General features: G+C 40.8%; 1 protein-coding gene across 2 annotated transcripts in view; it reads right to left on the bottom strand.

Moving 5' to 3' along the window:
* EXOC4 (exocyst complex component 4) overlaps positions 1-19,335 on the bottom strand; it is an 830,578-nt gene that overhangs the window by 51,067 nt on the left and 760,176 nt on the right. Inside the window, exons 16-17 of one of the 2 annotated variants that reach the window (XM_004382687.2) lie at positions 16,330-16,508; positions 12,590-12,749 (exon numbers count right to left, since the gene is read on the bottom strand). In XM_004382687.2, the coding sequence (XP_004382744.1) occupies positions 12,590-12,749; positions 16,330-16,508 (339 nt within the window). Of the gene's footprint in view, positions 1-12,589; positions 12,750-13,550; positions 13,670-16,329; positions 16,509-19,335 lie in introns of those variants that run through there. The other variant, XM_023737127.1, reaches the window with a different exon arrangement.

Here is a 19,335-nt window from a genome sequence, read left to right as displayed (position 1 = left end):
TCAGTTCCAATTTCTGTTCTCTGGGATCTTTACTGGAAACAATAATACCTGCCACCCACGCTAATCTCAGAATCATTCCAATTCTAGTGTGTGTGCTACAAAGGGAAGACCACCACCGCCTGCCAGTGGTCTCGAGGAACCCTAAGCTACACGTTGATATTATATATGTACAAAGTATGGTGACGTTAACTGCACATAGTCAAAAGACGTCTTACTTAATCAAAACTCCACACGAGATACACTTCTGTGTCCGTGAGAAATCAAGCATCAACTACTCACAGATATTTTTTGACAGCTGCATTGTCCTGGGGTACTCTCTGGGGGATATGTGAACTAGCAAGGCAAGCTTACCTGCCTTCAGGGAGTCCACCCAGATGAGACAATGAGAGATCAATTAATTGTTTAAATGGAAAAAGGAGATCAGTAGAAAATGGTATGGTCAGAAATGATGGTGTTGTTGTTAGGTGCCGTCGAGTTGATTCTGACTCATAGCGACCCCATGTGACAGAGTAGAACTGCCCCACTGGGTTTTCTTGGCTGTAATCTTTACGGGAGCAGATGACCAGGTTTTTCTCCCACAGAGCTGCTGGGTGAGTTCGAACTGCTAACCGAGCGCTTATCTGTTGCTCTACGGGGGCGCGTTAGAAATGGGATAGCAAAGGCAAATGAAGGCATAACTAAATAGAGAGATGTGATGTGATTTAAATATGTGTATATAAAGATCTTTGAGAAAATTCTCTCAGAGATCAGGCCGTAAAAATTTTTGTGTTACTATGAAATTTGACTGGTATATTTCCATCTACCAGAGAGCAAAAGCTCTGCAACCCATCAAGTTTGCCAAGTTCCCCTGGCCCCTAGGAAGGTCTGGGCTAGTTTTGCATGGCCATTAAATTCAAGAGATGATGTTCACAACAGAATTTTCAGGGGCATCATCATTAAAATAATTTTTGGCATCAGACTAATCCCTTCTACAAAATTAACCACAAATCCACATGGTAAATAATCTTGAGTCAAATATCTCAAAACTAGGGTATTATAGTTAGAGGATGGGATGGGATAGTTAACCTCGAATTGGAATAGCAGATAAGATCAATGGCAGAATAAAGCTGGGAAAACAAACAGAGAAAAGGGTGTGAAAAATATTTTGTTTCTTTCTCAGAAACAAAACTGTACTTCTAACAAGGCAACCAAAGGATATTTTATTTTACGGAGGGGTGGTAATATTTTCAGCCCAGTTATCCCCTGAAGCCTACTTCCAGGGTAGTACCACTTTTATGCAGAAGAAGGGTCTCAGAGCCCACAGGCATTTATCTGTCTGGATGTCGGCGGGTGCTTCCAGTAGATGGCAGCATGCCATTGCTAATCCCTCTTTATCACAATGCATACTGGCCACTCCAAATAGGAAAACCTATAACCCTTCCAGTAGAAAACCAAAGTAATGTTCCCAGTATAAGAGGTCTGTAGGAAATAAGTCTACCTAAACAGCTCCCCTGGGAGGAATTCCACATTCTCAGCCATGCCAGAGGTCACTCCTGGCCTGAGAGGAGGTACAAGGTCAAGGATAACGCAAGGATCTGCATCGGTAGGTTTCATGTTTCGTTTCTACGTTGGCTTTGTCACTCATTGTCTTCTTGAGGAAGACACCTGAGTGGTCTACCTCAAAGACGACTTGAAGAAGATGAGAAAATCCTTTAATTTCTTGGGAAGAAAGATGCGATATAAATTCATGGGGGCAGTATCGTTTCAGAGCCGTCAGCAATGTGGCCGCACACTCTGGCTTTGTGCATTGCCCTCTTCCATTTCTCCTGTCACTATGGAGCCATTCCTTCCCTATCCTCTTCAGGGCTCCTCTTTCTTCTCACACCATTTAATACTGGTATTCCCCAGAGGGTTGTTCTCCATCTACAGTGTTTCTCATCTGCTCCGAGGGCTTCACGTATCTGTGTGCTAGTGATACCCCCAGTCTACTTGTCCTACCCAGGCCTCTTCCCCAAGCTTCCAGCTCATCTACCCAGTTGTGTATTAGATAACTCCTCTTGGGAGTTCTACAGACATCTTACACTTGTCATGTCCAGTAATGATCTTTTCTCCACAAACCTACTCCTCCATCCTTATTGTGGATCAAATTTTGTCCACCTCAAAACATGTATTGAAGTAATGGTCCCCGTACCTATGGATGTAATCTGTTTGGAAATAGGGGTTTTCTACTGTTATGCTAATAAGGCCATACCAGAGTAGGGTAGGTCCTTAAACCTAATCACTTCAGAGTTATAAAATGAGCAGAATAGAGACACACACAGGGGGCAGACATACATCACGCTAGGACCTGTCTACAGGTAAATGAATTCCAAGGATTGCTGGCAGCTACGATGCTGAAAGAGACAAGGAAGGACCTTCTCCCAGAGCCGACACCCTGAATTCAGACTTCTACTTTCCTTAACTATGAGACAATAAATTTCTGTTCTTCAAAGCCATCCACTTCTGGCATTTTTTGTTAAAGTAGCACTGGGTAAATCAATACTCCTCCTGCAGGCTTATCTTACTTGATGGCATCATAACTCAGGTAGACACCCATGCATCGTCCTCAGGGAAGGATTACCCAATAAACAAGGTATGCACAAGCTTACCTGTGCTTACTTACTAATCTGCAGCACACAATTTCACCTGTTTTTCAACACATCAAAGATTAGTAAGTAAACACAATTAAGTCCACGTGTACCTTGTTTACTGTAAGCCTGTGCGTACCTTGCTTACAGGTTAATTCACTCCTCTTCCTTGACTCCGTCGTCTTCTTCACCCTCACTATTCACTCTCCAAATCCTGCCAATTTCAGCTCCGTTAATACTTCTTAAATCTGTCTCCTCTTCTCCATTCCCATCAGCCCTGACCCAGTTCAGGCCCTCTACATCTTTCTGACAGCGAGCACCTTCCAATTGGTCTGCAAAGACTCCAGTTTTATCTCCCTCAAATCCAATTCCTACACAGTGCTGAAAAAATCTACTTAGAATACAAATTTGACCATTTTGCTCCTGTGCTTAAAACCCTTCAGTTACCTACAGGATAAAGTCCCAGCACATTAATTTTATGACTCCACGAACGTTTGCTGAGCGCCTACTACATGTCAGGTACTGTTCTAGGCTATGGGGCTATACAGTGATCAAAAAAGAGTATTTGCCTCACAGAGCTAACATTCTACTTGGGGTAGACAAATTACGAACAAATAAGTAAAGATAAAATACATCGGTGGTGTTCTGTGCTATGAAAAAATAAACCAGGGTTAGGAGAACAGGGAGTTCTGGTGGGGGCGGGAGGTGGGTTTTGAAGTTTAGGAGGGAAGGCCTCTGATCAGGTGGCATTTGTGCTGAGCTTATTTACTGTAATCTAGCTCTGACTTCCCTTCAATCTCATTACCACTCTCTTCCGTGCCAGTCGCCCTGAAGCGCCCTTTCTGTTTGAAGTGGCTCTCTCCCTACCCTGTATAAATTCCAGGTAAGATTAACATTAGGCATCACCTCTTTCTCCAAAAATTCTTCCTTGATCTCCTGCCTCCCAGGATAGATTAGGGAAACTCAGCAAGAGGTAGACATTTCCTCTACAATATTCCACCATTAGTATGAGTGTAAAACTTGGCCTGTTTAGTTCCTATGAAATACTGCTCAGGACTTTTAAAGCTTTTAAGTTCAATATCTCTCTCTCTCTCTCTCTCTCGTTTGAACAACAACAACAAAATGTGAATGATACAATGCACACCTACACATTTAAAGTGTAAAATTCAGGGTTTTTTTTGGTATATTCACAGGGTTATTCAACCACCACCACTAAATCCAGAACATTTTTATTCCCCTAAAAAAAACAAAAGAAATCCTATACGCATTAGCAGTCAATTTCCATTCTTCCCCTTCTTGCGATTATACAGTGTGTGTTCTTCTGTCCGACTTTTTATTCTTACACTTAATGTTGTCAAGGTTCATCCATGTATCATTTCTCTTTGTGCCTGAATAATATCCATTGCATGGGTTTCCCACATTTTATTCATCCATAAGTTGATGGACATCTGGGTTGTTTCCGGTTTTTAACTATTATGAGTAATGCTGCTATGAACATTTCTATGTAAGTTTTTGTGTAGACAAATGCTTTCATTTCTCCTGGGTACACACCTAGGAGTGGACTTGCTAGGTCATATGGTAACTCTAAAGGAGCCCTGGTGGTACAATTGTTACGTGCTTGGCTGCTAACTGAAAGGTTGGTGGTTCAAACCTACCAGTTGCTATGCTTGCTATGTGGGAGAAAAGAGCCAGTGATCTGCTCCTGTAAAGATTACAGCCTAGGAAACCCTATGGGGGCAGTTCGACTCTGTCTTTTGGGTCACTATGAGTTGGAACTGACAGCGCACAACAATCTGGTAACTCTATTTTTAACTTTCTGAGGAACTGCCAAACTGTTTTCCAAAGTAGTTGCACCATTTTATATTCCCATCAGCAATGTTTTAGGGCTCCAATTTCTCATCCTTGCCAACGCCTTACTGTCTTTTTTGATTACAGCCATCCTAGTGGCTACAAGGTGGTATCTCACTGTGGTTTTGATTTGCATTTCCCCAATGACATGATTTTGAGCACCTTTTCATGTGCTTATTGACCATCTGTATATCTTCTTTGGAGGTCTACAGTTATCCCTCGATATCTGTGGAGGACTGGTCCCTTATATAAAATGATGTAGTATTTGCATATAACCTACCCACATCCTCCCGTATACTTTAAATCATCACTAGATTACTTGTAATACGTAATACAATGTCAATGCTATGTAAATAGTTGTTTTATCACAATTGAAGACTTGCTCTGGAAGGTAGCCTTTCTCTTCTCTGAGTTTCTTGAGCTCTTCTGAGAATGTTGAGACTGCCTGGGCATCAGCGATGCAGATTCCCCGTGATCCTGAAGTTCTTGAGGCTGCAGTGCTATACAGAGCTGGCCAGCTATCCCTTACTAGCCTAAAACCCCTTCATCTTGCTCTCCTCAACTCCCTCACGCTTAGCCTTTGAGGGACTGCTCTGACCACATCATTGCTTTGTAGGAGCCATTTTTTCACAGAAACAAAGGGTGCGCACAACACAAGTAGTGAACGAGTGAGACTCAAGGCAAAGAACAAGGCTCTAACAAGTGCTGGGGAGAGACTGAGGATCTGTGAAATGGCGGGAGGCTACAGCAGGGGATGCCTACACATCACTTCATTTGCATGCGTTCAGCAGAGTGCTCGATGCATGGCAAATTCAAGTTTTGCTTTTTGGAACTTGTTTTTTCCAAATATTTTTGATCCATGGTTGGTTGAATCTGTGGATGTGGAACCCACAGAGACAGAGGGATGACTGTATTCAAATCCTTTGCCTATTTTTTTAATTAACATATTTACTTTTAGAACAGTTTTAAATTTACAGAAAAATCGAGCCGATAGTAGAGTTCGCGTATACCCCTTACACCCAGTTTCTCTATTATTAACATCTTACATTAGTATGGTGACTTTGTTGCAATTAATGACCTAAGAGTGATACATGATTATTACTAAAGTCCGTAGTTTATTTAGAATTCCTTAATGTTTACTAATGACCTTTTTCAGGAACTCCTTGAGGATACAACCTTACATTCAGTTTATCATGTCTTCTTAGGCCCTTCTTGGTTGTGACAGTTTCTCACACTTTCCTTGTTTCTGATGTCCTTGACAGCTTTAGGAGTACTGGTCAGGTATTTTGTAGGATGCCCCTCTACTGGAATTTGTCTGATGTTTTTCTCATGATTAGACTGGGGTTATGGGTTTTTGGGAGGAAGATCACAGAGGTAAAGTACCATTTTCATCACATCATATCAATGGTACAAACTATCAACATGATTTACAAGTGTTGAGGTTTACCTTGACCACCTGGTTGAAGTAGTGTTTGTCAGATTTCTCCACTGTAAAGATGCTCGTTTTCCCCCCTTCCACACTGTATTCTTTTAAAGGATGGCAATGTGCACGGCCCACCCTTAAGGATAATGCCTCGTAGAGGATGTAATATCTACATAATTTATTTGGAATTGTTCTGCATGGGAGATTAGTCTCTTCTCCATTTATTAATGTATTCAATCATTTATTTATACCAGTGTGGACTCATGAATATTTATTTTATACTTTGGGTTATACTTTATTTTGTTGCTCACATTGTTTCTGATTTGGTCATTGGAAGCTCTCTCGAGTGGCTCCTGTGCCCCAAGGAAACACCCTCATCAATGCGTGTGTGTGTGTGTGTGTGTGTGTGTGTGTGTGTGTGTGTGTTTTAGCCCTTTCTTATTTTCTGGTACTACAAGATGCTCCAGGCTCATCTTATATTTTCCTGCTCCTAGAATAAACCACTGCTCCAAGGACCTCTAGTGCCTTATCTAGAAACCAAGATCTGTGCATTAGGTTTGCTCATTGTTACTGGGGTGCCTCTGCCTGTTTTTAAATTAGGTTATTTGTCCTTTTATTACTGAGTTGTAAGAGTTCGTTACGTATTCTGGATATGAGTCTCTTGTCAGATACATGATTTGCAAATATTTTCTCCCATTCTGTGGATTGTCTTTCACCTTCTTGATTCAACCTCTTTTTGACTTAAATAAATATGGTGTAAACATCTGGCTTAGAAAGTAACATTTCTGGACTCTGTTGGTGAGAGGACTGTATTTCACCATAGACCCATGTCCTGAGGAGGCACTCTAGGCAAGATTCTTCCTCCTTTCACCCTCAGGTTCCAAGATGGTCCTTTTCTAGTGGTGGGAGCCTTCTGTTGGCTTCTGTGGAGCACAGGTTCCTACATATGGGTACAAAAGAGACCACAGGGCTTTGATGGTTAAGTGACAATACATAGGACGAACAGCTCCAAAGCTAATCAAGAGTTGCTGGAAGAGGAGCTGGGGTAGGCAGTGATGGGCACCTAGGAGCAGAGGTTGCTTGTCACTGAAAATAAAAACACCTCAATAGTATCCTCCTAGACTGTTTACAACTGAGCTCTGTCATGGGAAACACATGATGAAGGCCTGTGCTGGAAGAGCTGGGCTTTCTTAGTGACCTTTCAATGAGAAAAGAGAGGCTGACAATGTGATCTTTTGCACGTCACACTAGAAACACTCTAACTGCGTTTTTGTTTGCCCTGAATACATCAGACCCTACTGTGGAATTGGAGTGTGAGAAGTCTGTTCCCAAATACATATACTTGAAGCTTGTTCCTACTTTAGGTAAGTTGTGTAGGAAAGATAAAGGAATGCAGACCAAAGCCTATCAGGCCTCTTGTCCAGCCCACCAGTGGCTGATTCTTTGTCCTGAGCTAACTGAACTCAGTAGCATTTGACACAGACGAAGACACTTTCTCTTCATATACTTTCTTCACTTGACCTCCAGGACATAACACTCTCCAAGCTGTCTTCCTATTTATTGACTGCTCCTTTTTTAGGTTCCTTTGCTGGTTCTTCCTCAGCCCTCCAACCTCAAAACAGTGGAGTAGCCCAAAGCCCAGTCCTTGGACAGCTTCTCTTCTCTACTTGTGCTACCATGTAGTGGTGATCTCACCTCTCACTGCTCATGGTTTTAAATACCATTTATATGCTGATGAATCCCAAACTTCTATCACCAGCCTGGACCCCTTTCTTGAAATCTAGATTTGTAAATCCAGCTATGTTTTATGTCTATTTGAATGTCTAATAGGCATCTCAAACTTGACATTTCCAAACCCAAACTCATAAAATCCCTGACCCAACTGCCTCTCCACCCCCACCAACCTGCCTTTCCCAAGGTCTGGCTCATTTTCAGTAAATGAAAACTGTATCCTTTGAATTGCTCAGATAAAAAAACCCTGGAGTCGTCTTTGCTTGCCCTCTTTATTTCTCAACTCACCTCTAATCCCTCAACAAATCCTGTCAGTTCTACTTTTAAGATATATTCTAATCTGACTAATTCTCATCCCTTCCAGTGCTATCATCTTGGTTTGAGTCACCACTGTCTTTCACCTAGATTACTGCACTGGTTTTGTTACAGAGCTTTCTGTGTCTGCCGCTGCCTGCCACCTCACCTTCCCAAATGTCTATTTTCAACAAAGCAGCCAGAGTGACTCTTTTATGATGTGCATCAGATTATGGCATGCTTCTGCTCAAAACCGTCCAATAGCTTCCTACTTCACTCAGAGTAAAAGTCAGTGTCATTACAATGGCCCTCCAGATCTCAGGCCCTCATATTAACCTCATCTCCTATGACTCTTCTCCTTGCTCACCCCACTTCAGCCATAATGCCTTCTTGCTGTTCTTCAGATGTCAAGCACTCCCGTCCCCTTGGGTCTTTGTTCATAGATTTCTTTCTTGGTATGCTCTTCTCCTAGACATCCACGTGGCTTGCTTCCACTCCTCCTGCAGGCCCTCCCTCAAATGTTACCATCTCATTAAGGAGTTTCATGAACACGCTATGAAAACCTGCAGATTCCTCCACTGTAGCCTGTACTCTCTGCTCTTCTTCCCGTACATAATTTTCTTCCATAGCATATTACCATCATCTGACGTACTTTCTATTTTACTTTCTTATTACTTTCTCCTTCTTGCCCCCAGAGTACTGCAAGTTCCACAAGGGCAGGGCCTGGAGAGAACACACTCTGAACAAATATTTGTTGAATAAATAATAAAAGGGCGAGGAAACTTTCCCAAGTGTCAGAATTTCTCCCCTTAGCACTTCTGGAATCTTTGCTTTCATTTCCTTATCTTTGTCCCTTTGCAGAAGAGGAGATAGTAGTCCAAAGAAAACCAAAATGACAGACAAAACAAAACAAAAACAAAGCAAGGTCAGATGAAGCCTTGAAGGAGGAAAGTGGAAGTCGAGCCAACAGAAGAGATAAAGGGGAAAGAGAGGCAACTGTAAGAGAGAGACACAGATACACAGGGAAAATGGTGTTGGTGTGTGCACATGTGCGTGTGGGCGTGTGCGTGTGTGTGTAGGGGATAGCTAGAAAGAAAACTGGGGATATTCTTTATTAATAATAGCTTCCCTTAAACTCTAAAGGTTTCCAGATAAGCCTTAGGGACGTCAATGCCCATTCCGACCTCCCCCATTACGCCTCACCTGGCTCCTAGATGGTTTCTGTGACTTGCTTTTGGAAAACCACATGACAGCTCAGGTTAAGATTGTCTCTGGTGAAAGGAAGTAGCAAGCACACTCATAAAGGCCCTTCACTTTCGAGTTAATCTGCAGTGATTTTCCAGGACAAAGTATCTTTTGGAATCTGAAAATCAACAGTGGAGTCAAATGGGTCAACCCCATGGCATTACCATAGAGGACAGAGCCTCCCGGTAATTCTGGGAATGTTACAGGCTGTCTTGATCCTTTTTTCACCCATGATTTATCCTCCTATTTGAGATTAGTTGCAGTATAGGTGTACGTACAGACAACTTAAAAACACCATGAATAAAAAAATCACCACAAATGGCATCCCTCCAGATTCCTTGATCCTTTATTACAGAAAGGATGTTATATTTTCCGCTGGCCAGGAAGGCCATGGAAGTAAAAAGCTACCAGAGCCTTGCAACTTCTTGTTAAATCAGTTTTCTGACACATGGCAACTAGTGATTAATTACTGTGTTAGAAGATAACATTCCTATAGAGATTTGCTGGAAATACAGATGCTGTCCATGCTTGATTAGACATTGCTTAAGAAATGCTGAGGCACACTGCTGCAGTCTATTATTTCTGGCTATTTTGGTATTGCTGTTATATTTATTTTTCATAGCTTCAAATTCGGTAGAATTGATGAAACCCATTTCACAAAACCTGTCCCTGCCGAAAAGAAGGACTAAAAAAATAAGGCTATAAAAGTGTCTATGCAGGTGTGTATGTGTGAGAGCAAGAGAAAATGGGAAAGAGAGGGAGAGACAATGAACAGTAGGGATCCATTATTCCTTTTCGTAACGCTTTCTGCTCTCATAGAACCCAGAGAGGACTGCATGAGAGATGCTGTGTGTCCTATAGGCCTGTAAGAAAACTGACTCACATCAACTGCTTAAAGCCTTCAGGGCATTAAAGATAAACTCAACTTTGTCATTATCCAAGCCCTTCACTGACACCAAAATATGCCTTGATCTGATGCCTATTCATTCACTCAATACATATAATGAGCACTTACTTTGGGCCAGGTGCTCAGCAAGGCACGGAGAAAATAGACAGCCTCGGCTTCTTGGTGCTCATAGTCTAGACAGAAGGTGTAGTCTGAACCAGGATCAGGAGGACAGAATCATCCAGTGCTATGTTTATACTGACCTATTTCCTTTCATAACCCATTTTATAGAAAGTGGCAGAAGAATAGTCATAGTGGTAGAGCCTCTCCCAAGGGGTCACATATCCACTTATATCTACTTCCATAGGCATGATTCATAAGGTCCTGGGTGAAGCAAACAGTCTGCACTCAATTATTAACTAAAAGTTGAGGGTTCAAATCCACCCAGTGGTGTAGTAAAAGAATGGCTTGACGATCTGCTTCGGTTAGGATTACAGCCACTAAAACCCTATTGAGCAGTCCTACTCTGTAACACCATGAGTCGGAATCGACTTGATGGCAAATTTTTTTTTTTTGGGACATTATTCACAAATCCAGTAGTGAAAGGCATGACTCGGTTGCCATCCAATTATTTCCTGAAGAAATACTTCATCGGCACATGGTCCACCGATGCCAACCTCAATACTGCTCAGTCAGCATTTCATTACTCAGATGCCAGTTTCTCTTAGTGCGTGTTAGGCCCCATACTGTCTGCCAAAAACTGTGTTAATTTATTTATTTCAGCTAAAAAAACCCAAATCATTAAAAAAAGAGATGATTAAATTTAGGAATTATGTTCCTCAGAGAATTAGTAATGGTTCTCTGTATCCCTCAGGCCTCTATGTTCTCAACTTCCCCTTGTCAATGTTATTATGAACAGACTAATTCAATAATGAGATCATTCCCCACAAGAGCAGCCAAATAAATGCAGCATTCAGTCACACCTGGTTTCCCTAATCTGTGCAAGGAAGGCATTTCAACAAATTTAACCTAAAAGAGGGAATTTAATGAACACGCACACACACGAACACACACACACACAATCACACTCCCACACTAGGAAGAAAAAGATAGGGAAGGAGAAGGACAGAAAAACAGGGAATGAAACAAATGGACTGGAGGAAAAAAGGCTAACAAAGGAGATATATGGTCATATGATTAAAAAAAAGATCCTGCATATATGTCTTTAAACTGTCCAAGTAATAAAATATTTCATTATCCCCTTAAATGCCTCAAGAATTACTTCAAAATTTTCTGAACTTCTCAAGGAATCAGAAAATCCAATGGCTAGACACAGAAGTACTAAATATTAGGTAAGAGCATTCTGGACTATCAAGAACAGACAATTTTCTAGTAATAAAGGTTTCTGGAAAACAAAGGAGCTTATGGAATAATCCAGCAAGGCATCATCAGCAACGCAGCAAGGAGAAACCCTGATTATCATCTGTCCTCCTCCAAACTGCCTAGGCTTTCATTAAAGCACCAAAGGTCTGATGATTTAAGTAAGGTTCAGAGAGTGTTGAGACCACAGCAAGAGAGAATAAAATTATTTCCAAAATTTGAAAAAGTGGCTTCATAAAGAAATACTAAGACTAGATCTGCAGACTTGGAAAAGAGAAAGTGTAAACGCTATTTAAAAGAAGACTCTTCAATTATCTGAAGGGAGGGCGTGGATAGTGATGAGCAAACATTTTCCCCGCAATGAAAACAAAGAGAGGAGATGGGTTTCAACTGCAATAAAACAGGAGAGACGAGGAAATAGATGCATGTAAAAATATCCTCAAGATAATGTTATTTACAATGAGAGAAAAACTGGAAACAATCCAAATGTCCAAAAATTTGCAAATCATTAAATAAATAAGTTATGGTTCGTTTATGCAATGGAATATTGTTCAGGCATTAAAAATAATGTTTCCAAGGAACACTAATGGACATAGGAGAAATCATGTTTTCCAAGAATATTAGTGATATGAGAAAATGCAATAAATTAATGTAAAACTATATTAAAATGGTTCCAATTTTGTAAAAAGAGAAATCATATGTACATATACATACAATGCACACACAAAGCCAGAAGAAAGGATACCAAATGTCACAGTGACTAGTTCTAGATTAGTGGTTTATGAGTCATGTTTATATTCCTTTTTGTATTTTATGTTAAACATTTTATGCAATGAACATGTATTAGTTTTATAATCAATAAAAAGTTACTAATATATTGTAGCAAGAACACAGGTTAAACAACAGGAAAATCTACCTGTGTAAGGAATGTTAAGCATCCAATATAGAATCTTATAGAATTATCTTCTCTATAACCTAAGAACACCGATCTGTTAATTAACTTTTTTTAGTATAAATTTAAATGACATTTCCTTGGTGAAAAAGACATAAAGTAAGCTTTTTCTTCTTTTTTTAAGATAAACTTTTAAGTGCCAAGAATCCACTATAAATGACTGTACAGGCAGCGAGGCCTTGACTTTGCACCAGGAACTGAGCCCAGCCAACCCTCCCTCTTACCTTGCAAAGTCCAGGTCGGCCTCCCGTGACATGGTGATGTTGGTCAAATTCTGCTGAAGAACAAAAATGTTCCTGCACATTTTCTTGATGCCGGACTCACTGATGCGCCTAAAGTACTGGGCACCGTTAATCAGGATGCAGGAGATCAGGTGTCCCAGCCCTGATGGGTCACATGAGGGCAGTGGGGAGAGAAGAGAAAGACTGATGAGTGACATCCTGCACACCCTTGCACACAGGGCCGTTCTCTTCTAATCCCCCGCAGTTTAAATCATCAAGAACAACATATCTCTGATGGCTGCACCAGCTAGTCTTACAATAATTTCAGAGTATTTCTACACTGCCAGTAGTTACAAATGGGATACTTCACGCTGGCAACAAAGCCTGGTATGTCCACAGCTCCAGCACTGCCGTACGCACCTCAGGCAATCACAACAAGGGCCTACAGAATATGCCAGGTTGTCATAAAGTACAAAGTGCATAGGAATTCCTGCTTCTCTGTACAGATGTTTGGGGAGCAGAGAGGAACACTTGTAAACACAATGATCTGTTTGGTCCTCATCTTCCTCCCACAAACAGATGGGGGGCATTTTTGACTCTAAACTTGATTGGCAACCTAAATAAGTAAAGATAAACCAATCGGAAATTGGACAATTGGCAATAATGCTAATACATCTCCACATTGGCAATAGGGTGTATCTGTAAAGTAGTAATTGGAGGGAATGCACTCAGAAACAAAGGGTGAAAGGCAGATGGTGCATTGACTGTTGAGTTCCCATGAGACATCGATGGACATTTCTTTTTTCCTTTTTTTTACTGTTGTAGTTTAAATGAAGTTTACATTTCAAGTTCGTCTCCCATACAAAAATTTATACATACATTGTTATGTGATCCTAATTGCTCTCCCCATACTGTGACAGCACACTCCTCCTTTCCACCCCTGATTCCCCATGTCCATTCAACCAGCTCCTAACCCTCTCTGCCTTCCCATCTCACCTCCGGACAGAAGCTGCCCATTTAGTCTCTTGTTCGATGGATATTTCTGCAGTCCCATAGTGATTTGTTCTTAGACTATAATATGGTCTGTGAAGGTCAGCAAAAGGCACTCAGTACATCAACAAACTATCAGGTCCCATTCAGGATGTGCTCTGTAGTTTAGGTGAGGAATGCTAGGTGAGGCCCATGGTGCAGGGTGGTGGACCATTTCTAAAAGTTAGATTTTCATTCTAAACACTTGGAATTAAATAAACGTCTCCTTCTCCTTTTTCCCTTATTCTTGCAAAGTTAGGCTCTAGCAGGACATTTTCCTCAGAAATCTAAAGCCAGCCTGACTAGTCACAATAGTCTGAGCCCTGATGGTACAGAGGTTAAAGCACTCAGCTGCTAACCAAAAGGTCAGCGGTTCTTCTAAAGTCAGATCTCTCCATAGACCCAGGGCCCAGGGCACATCTTCAAGTTCAGTGGCTCCCTCTGCTTTCAGAACGACCTTTCCTTTGATGAGGATGAAGGTGGGAAAGAGAGGGGAAGATGTATTGTCTCTTGCTACAGCTACACTCACCCAACAGCTGCTTCAAGACCACACACTCACCTGTATGTGCAAATATTCTAAAGTGAAGAAAGTGTTTACTCGAAGAAAAAGAAAAATATACGTGGATTCTACACTTTGCTAGACTATTGATAAGACAAATCTCTTTAAGTCGAGTTTTGGCACAGTTCTCCTAAACTCGGAACTTCAGGTAAAATTTTGTTCTGTTTTTGTTTTTGCCCAATGAGATCATCAAATTCAAAACTGATAGTGAAATCATGTCCTCACGTACAAGCACCGAACAAATGGTTAGAGTCAGGCAGTCTTCTGAGCAATGAGGACAAATTAAAGAATATAATGAATAGATTATAAACAAATGAAATTAAACAATAAAACTTATTACAAGTAACACAACAAGGGTGGGAATCCTATAGATTAGCCTGCAAAAATATTCATGCACATGTATCTCTTCTCCCAAGAAACACTGGTGCACCGTGGGGACAGGGTGGGAGCAGGCTTCCCTGGTATAGGCAATAAGGGGGCATTGTTTGCAGAGAATTAAAAAAACAATAATAAAATCAATTAAAAGCCCATCTATATTTTTATTATCACCATGCACCAGCAATTCTAAATAACATCAGTGATAAAATACTCCTCTCTGCCATGGGGGAAGACTGTGACTTCTCCTTCTTGGAGTTCAGCTAAGAGACACAGAAATATTTAGCTTTTCAAACAGGAGTCTCTAAATTATGATTTTTTAGTTAGAATCCATTCTATGTCATAGGACTGCACCTGTATTTCAAAAAGGTGTTGCCACTCAGAAGGATCAGACATTCAGAAAGGCGTGGGGAAAATGAGAAGAAAACTCTGGGAACTCCGAATGTTGGTAAACAGGGTGTGGAAGAGCCACAGTCAAGAGCAAAGGGACATTCTGTGCAGGGAGGGGAAAGCGAAATCCCAGGGAGTCATGGACATCGCCACATTCCTAATGCGTCAAGGGGCTGGCTAACAGCGAACTCTTAAATCACTTGTAATTGTTACCTAAAGGCTTTTAGGGATATTCTCCTTGGGGACAAGTCTCTATCTTTATGACAATTTAATGGGAAATAGGTTTCTTTTTTTTTTAGTCCTAGTTTGCTGTAACATAACTGTGTCATAAAGCAGACAATGGCCACACAATGGTATTTGACTTCCCATCCTCAGGTTGTTACAATCCTTTGGACAAGGTACCTTCCTAATCGTTTCAGTGTTGTAGTTGCTGTTGAGTTGGCTCAGACTCCAGGCAACATTATGTATAAAAGACAAAACGTTGCCCTGTCCTGAACCATCTTCATGATCATTGCTATGTTTGAGTCCATCGTTGCAGATATCATGTTAATTCAATCCCATTGAGGGTTTCCCTCATTTTTGTTGGCCTTCTACTTCACCAAACATGATAAACATGATGTCCTTGTCTAGCGACTGGTCTTTTTAAAATTGTTTTTTAGTTTATTTATGTATTTATTGATTTAAATATCACTGGTTTAATTCTGTGAGAGAACACAGATACTTCTGGTCCCTGGGTCTACACATAAACACCACCAAAACAGAAAAAAAGGAACCATAATTTGAAGTCTTAACAGGGGTTCTATGGGCAGCACTCAGCATGAAAAATTACTTAGCTGGCGCCACATTCTTCAAATTTTGAACATGATGCCTTTAGATGGCACAGTCTCCCACACCCTTCTTGCCTGCCAGGCCCCTGAAGGAATTTGTGTAGGGATCTTCCCCAAATTGCTGTTAACCAGAAGCTTCTGTTCTTTTCAGAGAATACTTTCTGTGAGGGAAAACGTCCCCTTCCAGTGATAATTTTAGCCAGTGAGGGATCTTTCAGGTTTCTCTCCTCATAGATTTTTTTTTCCCCTTTGTAAACTCCCTGTGAGTTAATTCATGGCCCCCTCCTCACAGTCACCCACATCTCATGAGTGGCATGTCAGGGAGGCAGCTGGGCTGCCATCTGCCTTATCTTGGATTAAATCTCCTTATCAGCCAGGAGCAGATGGCAGCCATATTGTTGTCTACCTAGTCATACATGGTGGGGTTAGGTGCTATAGCTTTAATCAAAAAAGAAAGAAAAAAATTTTTTTCTAAAAGTTTTGAACTTTAATAATATAAAAGATCAGGAAAACCTCCACTCTTCCTTCCTCCCAAGCTCCCAGAGACAGACGCAGGGTCTGACCTTCAAAGATGTACTGGAACTTGTGCTGCTGAAGGCTGGCGCTCATGGCCTCCTCAATGGCACTGATGTCTTTGTTGAGCTTGACCACCAGAGGGTCATAGTCCATACTTTCCACGTTAGCCACAATGGCATAGTTCCCCTCCTTTGCCAGAGGGATGAGATAGTGGAAACAGTGAACTCTGAAAAGAGAGAGATGGGAGGGCAGTTAATAAATCTTTCCCATGAAAATAATGATTTTCTTATAATACAGTACCGTTATGTACTGAATTGTATCCCCCCCAAATCAGTGTTGGAATCCTAACCCCTATATCTGTGGATGTGGATTAATTTAGGAATAGGTTTTATTTGCTATGCTAATGAGGCCGTATCAGTATAAGGTGTGACTTCTGAGATATAAAAAGAACAGATTAGACATAGAGAGAAGCAAGGAAGCACAGCAGGGGAGGATAAATGCCATGTGGCGATGGCCAAGGAACCGAGGAACAGAAGCTGAGACAAAGATCTTCCCCCAGAGCCAACAGTCAGGAGACTTCTCCTAGAGCCAGGGTCCTTAATTCCAACTCCTAGCCTCCTAAACTGTGAGAAAATAAATTTCTCTTCATCAAAATCACCCACTTATGGTATTTCTGTTACAGCAGCACCAGATAACTAAGACAAGTACCCAAATACTTGAAGCAGCAGTTGCCTTATAAGCTTTTAAGTACTCTTCCCCTTTTCTCCAAAAAGCCATCTTAGTTATTCTGCAGGACAACTGAGAGAAACTGAGTAAGCTGGCGTCTGTGGTCCTTGCTTGTTCAGTCTGTACAATGGGGGTGATGAACAGAGGAGCTCTGAAGTGCCTTTCAATGATAGGATTGAATGCATAGTGGAAAAAGCATCAGACACTTCAACAGATATCACTGCAGGGAAAACAAGAGGTGGAGTTCACAGAGCTTAAAAGTGTAGGCTTTGGAATGAGACTACTTGGTTTCGGTTCCCAGTTCCAGCATTTACTAGCTGTGTGACATTAGGCAAGGTACTTGCTCTCTCTATGCCTGTTTTCTTATTGGTGAAATGTGGATGATAATACCTACCTCATAGGGTGCTCTGAGGAGCTACTATGTGTAAAGGCTAGCACAGTGCCCAGCATAGAGGAAGTGCACTGCTATTATCACCATCATTGCTGTAACTGTATTTAATATCCTTAATTTACTACTTAATTAAAATATTATTATTACTTAATTGAACATCTATGAATATGTTAAAAATTGTGCTAGGCACTGGGAATTTAAGACATGATTCGTACCTTTAAAGACTTCACAGTCTATGGGGTAGGCCAAGAATAAAACAACCCAAAGAAATGTCTTGCTCAGAAGCACGTGTACCAGGGGCCATCGATGTCTGCTGCGGCGCGCCAGGAAGGGTCATGACAAGAGGCCATACTTGATTTGAGTCTCATAAGACACACTGAGTGAGCCTGAGGAAGGAGGGCATTCTTCTGTTGCAATGGCCCAAGTCAGTTTGGTCAGGCACAATTCTTAGGGTCTTTTAGGTAGATAGTGGTGACTGCCAAAGAAGTCTGAGGTAGGTTAGGGCTGGCTAATCCTCCAAAACCTTGTTATTAAGTTGTAATGGAAGCAAGTTTCAGTCCAAATTCTGCCACACACACATACATTTATGTAAAACCAAACCAAACACCAACCATTGGCAGGTACAATTCAAACAGCCTGTTCTGTAAGGTCAGTAAAGTCCTGACTCTCTCCCCTTCTGGGTGCTCTGATCCCTTATGGAAGGTTCACTGGAGGCAGACATGATAACTTTCTAGAGGCAGGACTCTGTTACCCTCGTAGTTGGCATCAGGTAACATTTGGGTATTTCCAGTTTGGGGCAATTATTATTAAAGCTGCTATAAATATTCATGTATAGGTTTTTATGTAAATAAAATTTTCATTTCTCTTGGTATGCACCTAGAAGTGGGACTGGTGTGGGTCACAAGGGAAGTATAGGTGTAATACGATAAGAAACTACCAAACTATTCAAAAGGACTGTACCATTTTGCTTTCTTCAGCACTGTATGAGGTCTAGCTGCTCTGCATCCTCACCAGCCCTTGTCAGGTTTCAAAAATCTTTTATTACGGTTTAGCTATTCTAATAGATACATAGTGGTATCTCACTGTGGCTTTAATTTTAATTTTCCTAATGACTAATGACATTGAGTATATTTTCATGTACATATTATCTATATCTTTGGTGAAGTATCTATTCACATCTTTTATCACTTTTTAAAATTGGGATGTTTCTTTTTCTTATTATTGAGTTTTGAGAGTTCTTTATATATTCTGGATACAAGTCCTTTATCAGATATGTGTCTTGCAAATATTTTCTTTCAGTCTTTGGGTTGCCTTTCCATCTTCTTAACAATGTCTTTCAAAGAACAGCTTTTAATTTTGATGAAGTGCAATTTATCATTTTTTTCTTTTATGAATGATGCTTTTGGTGTCCTACTTAATAAACCAGTTCCTAAACAAGATCACAAAAATTTTCTTCTAAAAAGTTTTACAGTTTTAGGTTTTACATTTAGGTCTAGGATCCATTTTGACCTAAGGTTTGTATATGATGTACTATAGTCTTATACCTTGTTCACGGAAGTGTATCCAAATATCTTGAGTAGCATTCATTTTCACTGATGGGTGCTCATCCTAACAGCTGCTAATTAACTAACATCTAATTTCACCAATAAAAACACATTCTGACATTCATCTGCAAATTGGTAAAGTACATAGTTTTGATCAGGATACCAGTAATAGAAGTACTGGTCTCAGCCCCATCTGGAATGTGATTTGCTGATATCATGAAAGCTGACCAGCCCTGGAGTGGGATTCATGACTACAGCAAATGATTGCTACTGTGGTTAAACAACATTTTTTTTTTTTTTTTTTTTTAAATATTTTATTGTACTTCAGGTGAAGGCTTACAGAACAGATAGTTTCTCCTGTAACAGTAACACACATGCTGTTTTATGACATT

This window comes from Trichechus manatus, unplaced genomic scaffold (genome assembly GCF_000243295.1).
Source record: "Trichechus manatus latirostris isolate Lorelei unplaced genomic scaffold, TriManLat1.0 scaffold00097, whole genome shotgun sequence".
Lineage (NCBI taxonomy): Eukaryota > Metazoa > Chordata > Mammalia > Sirenia > Trichechidae > Trichechus > Trichechus manatus.
The sequence above is the reverse complement of the archived record's forward strand: the minus strand, read 5'-3'. Positions and strand labels throughout refer to the sequence as shown.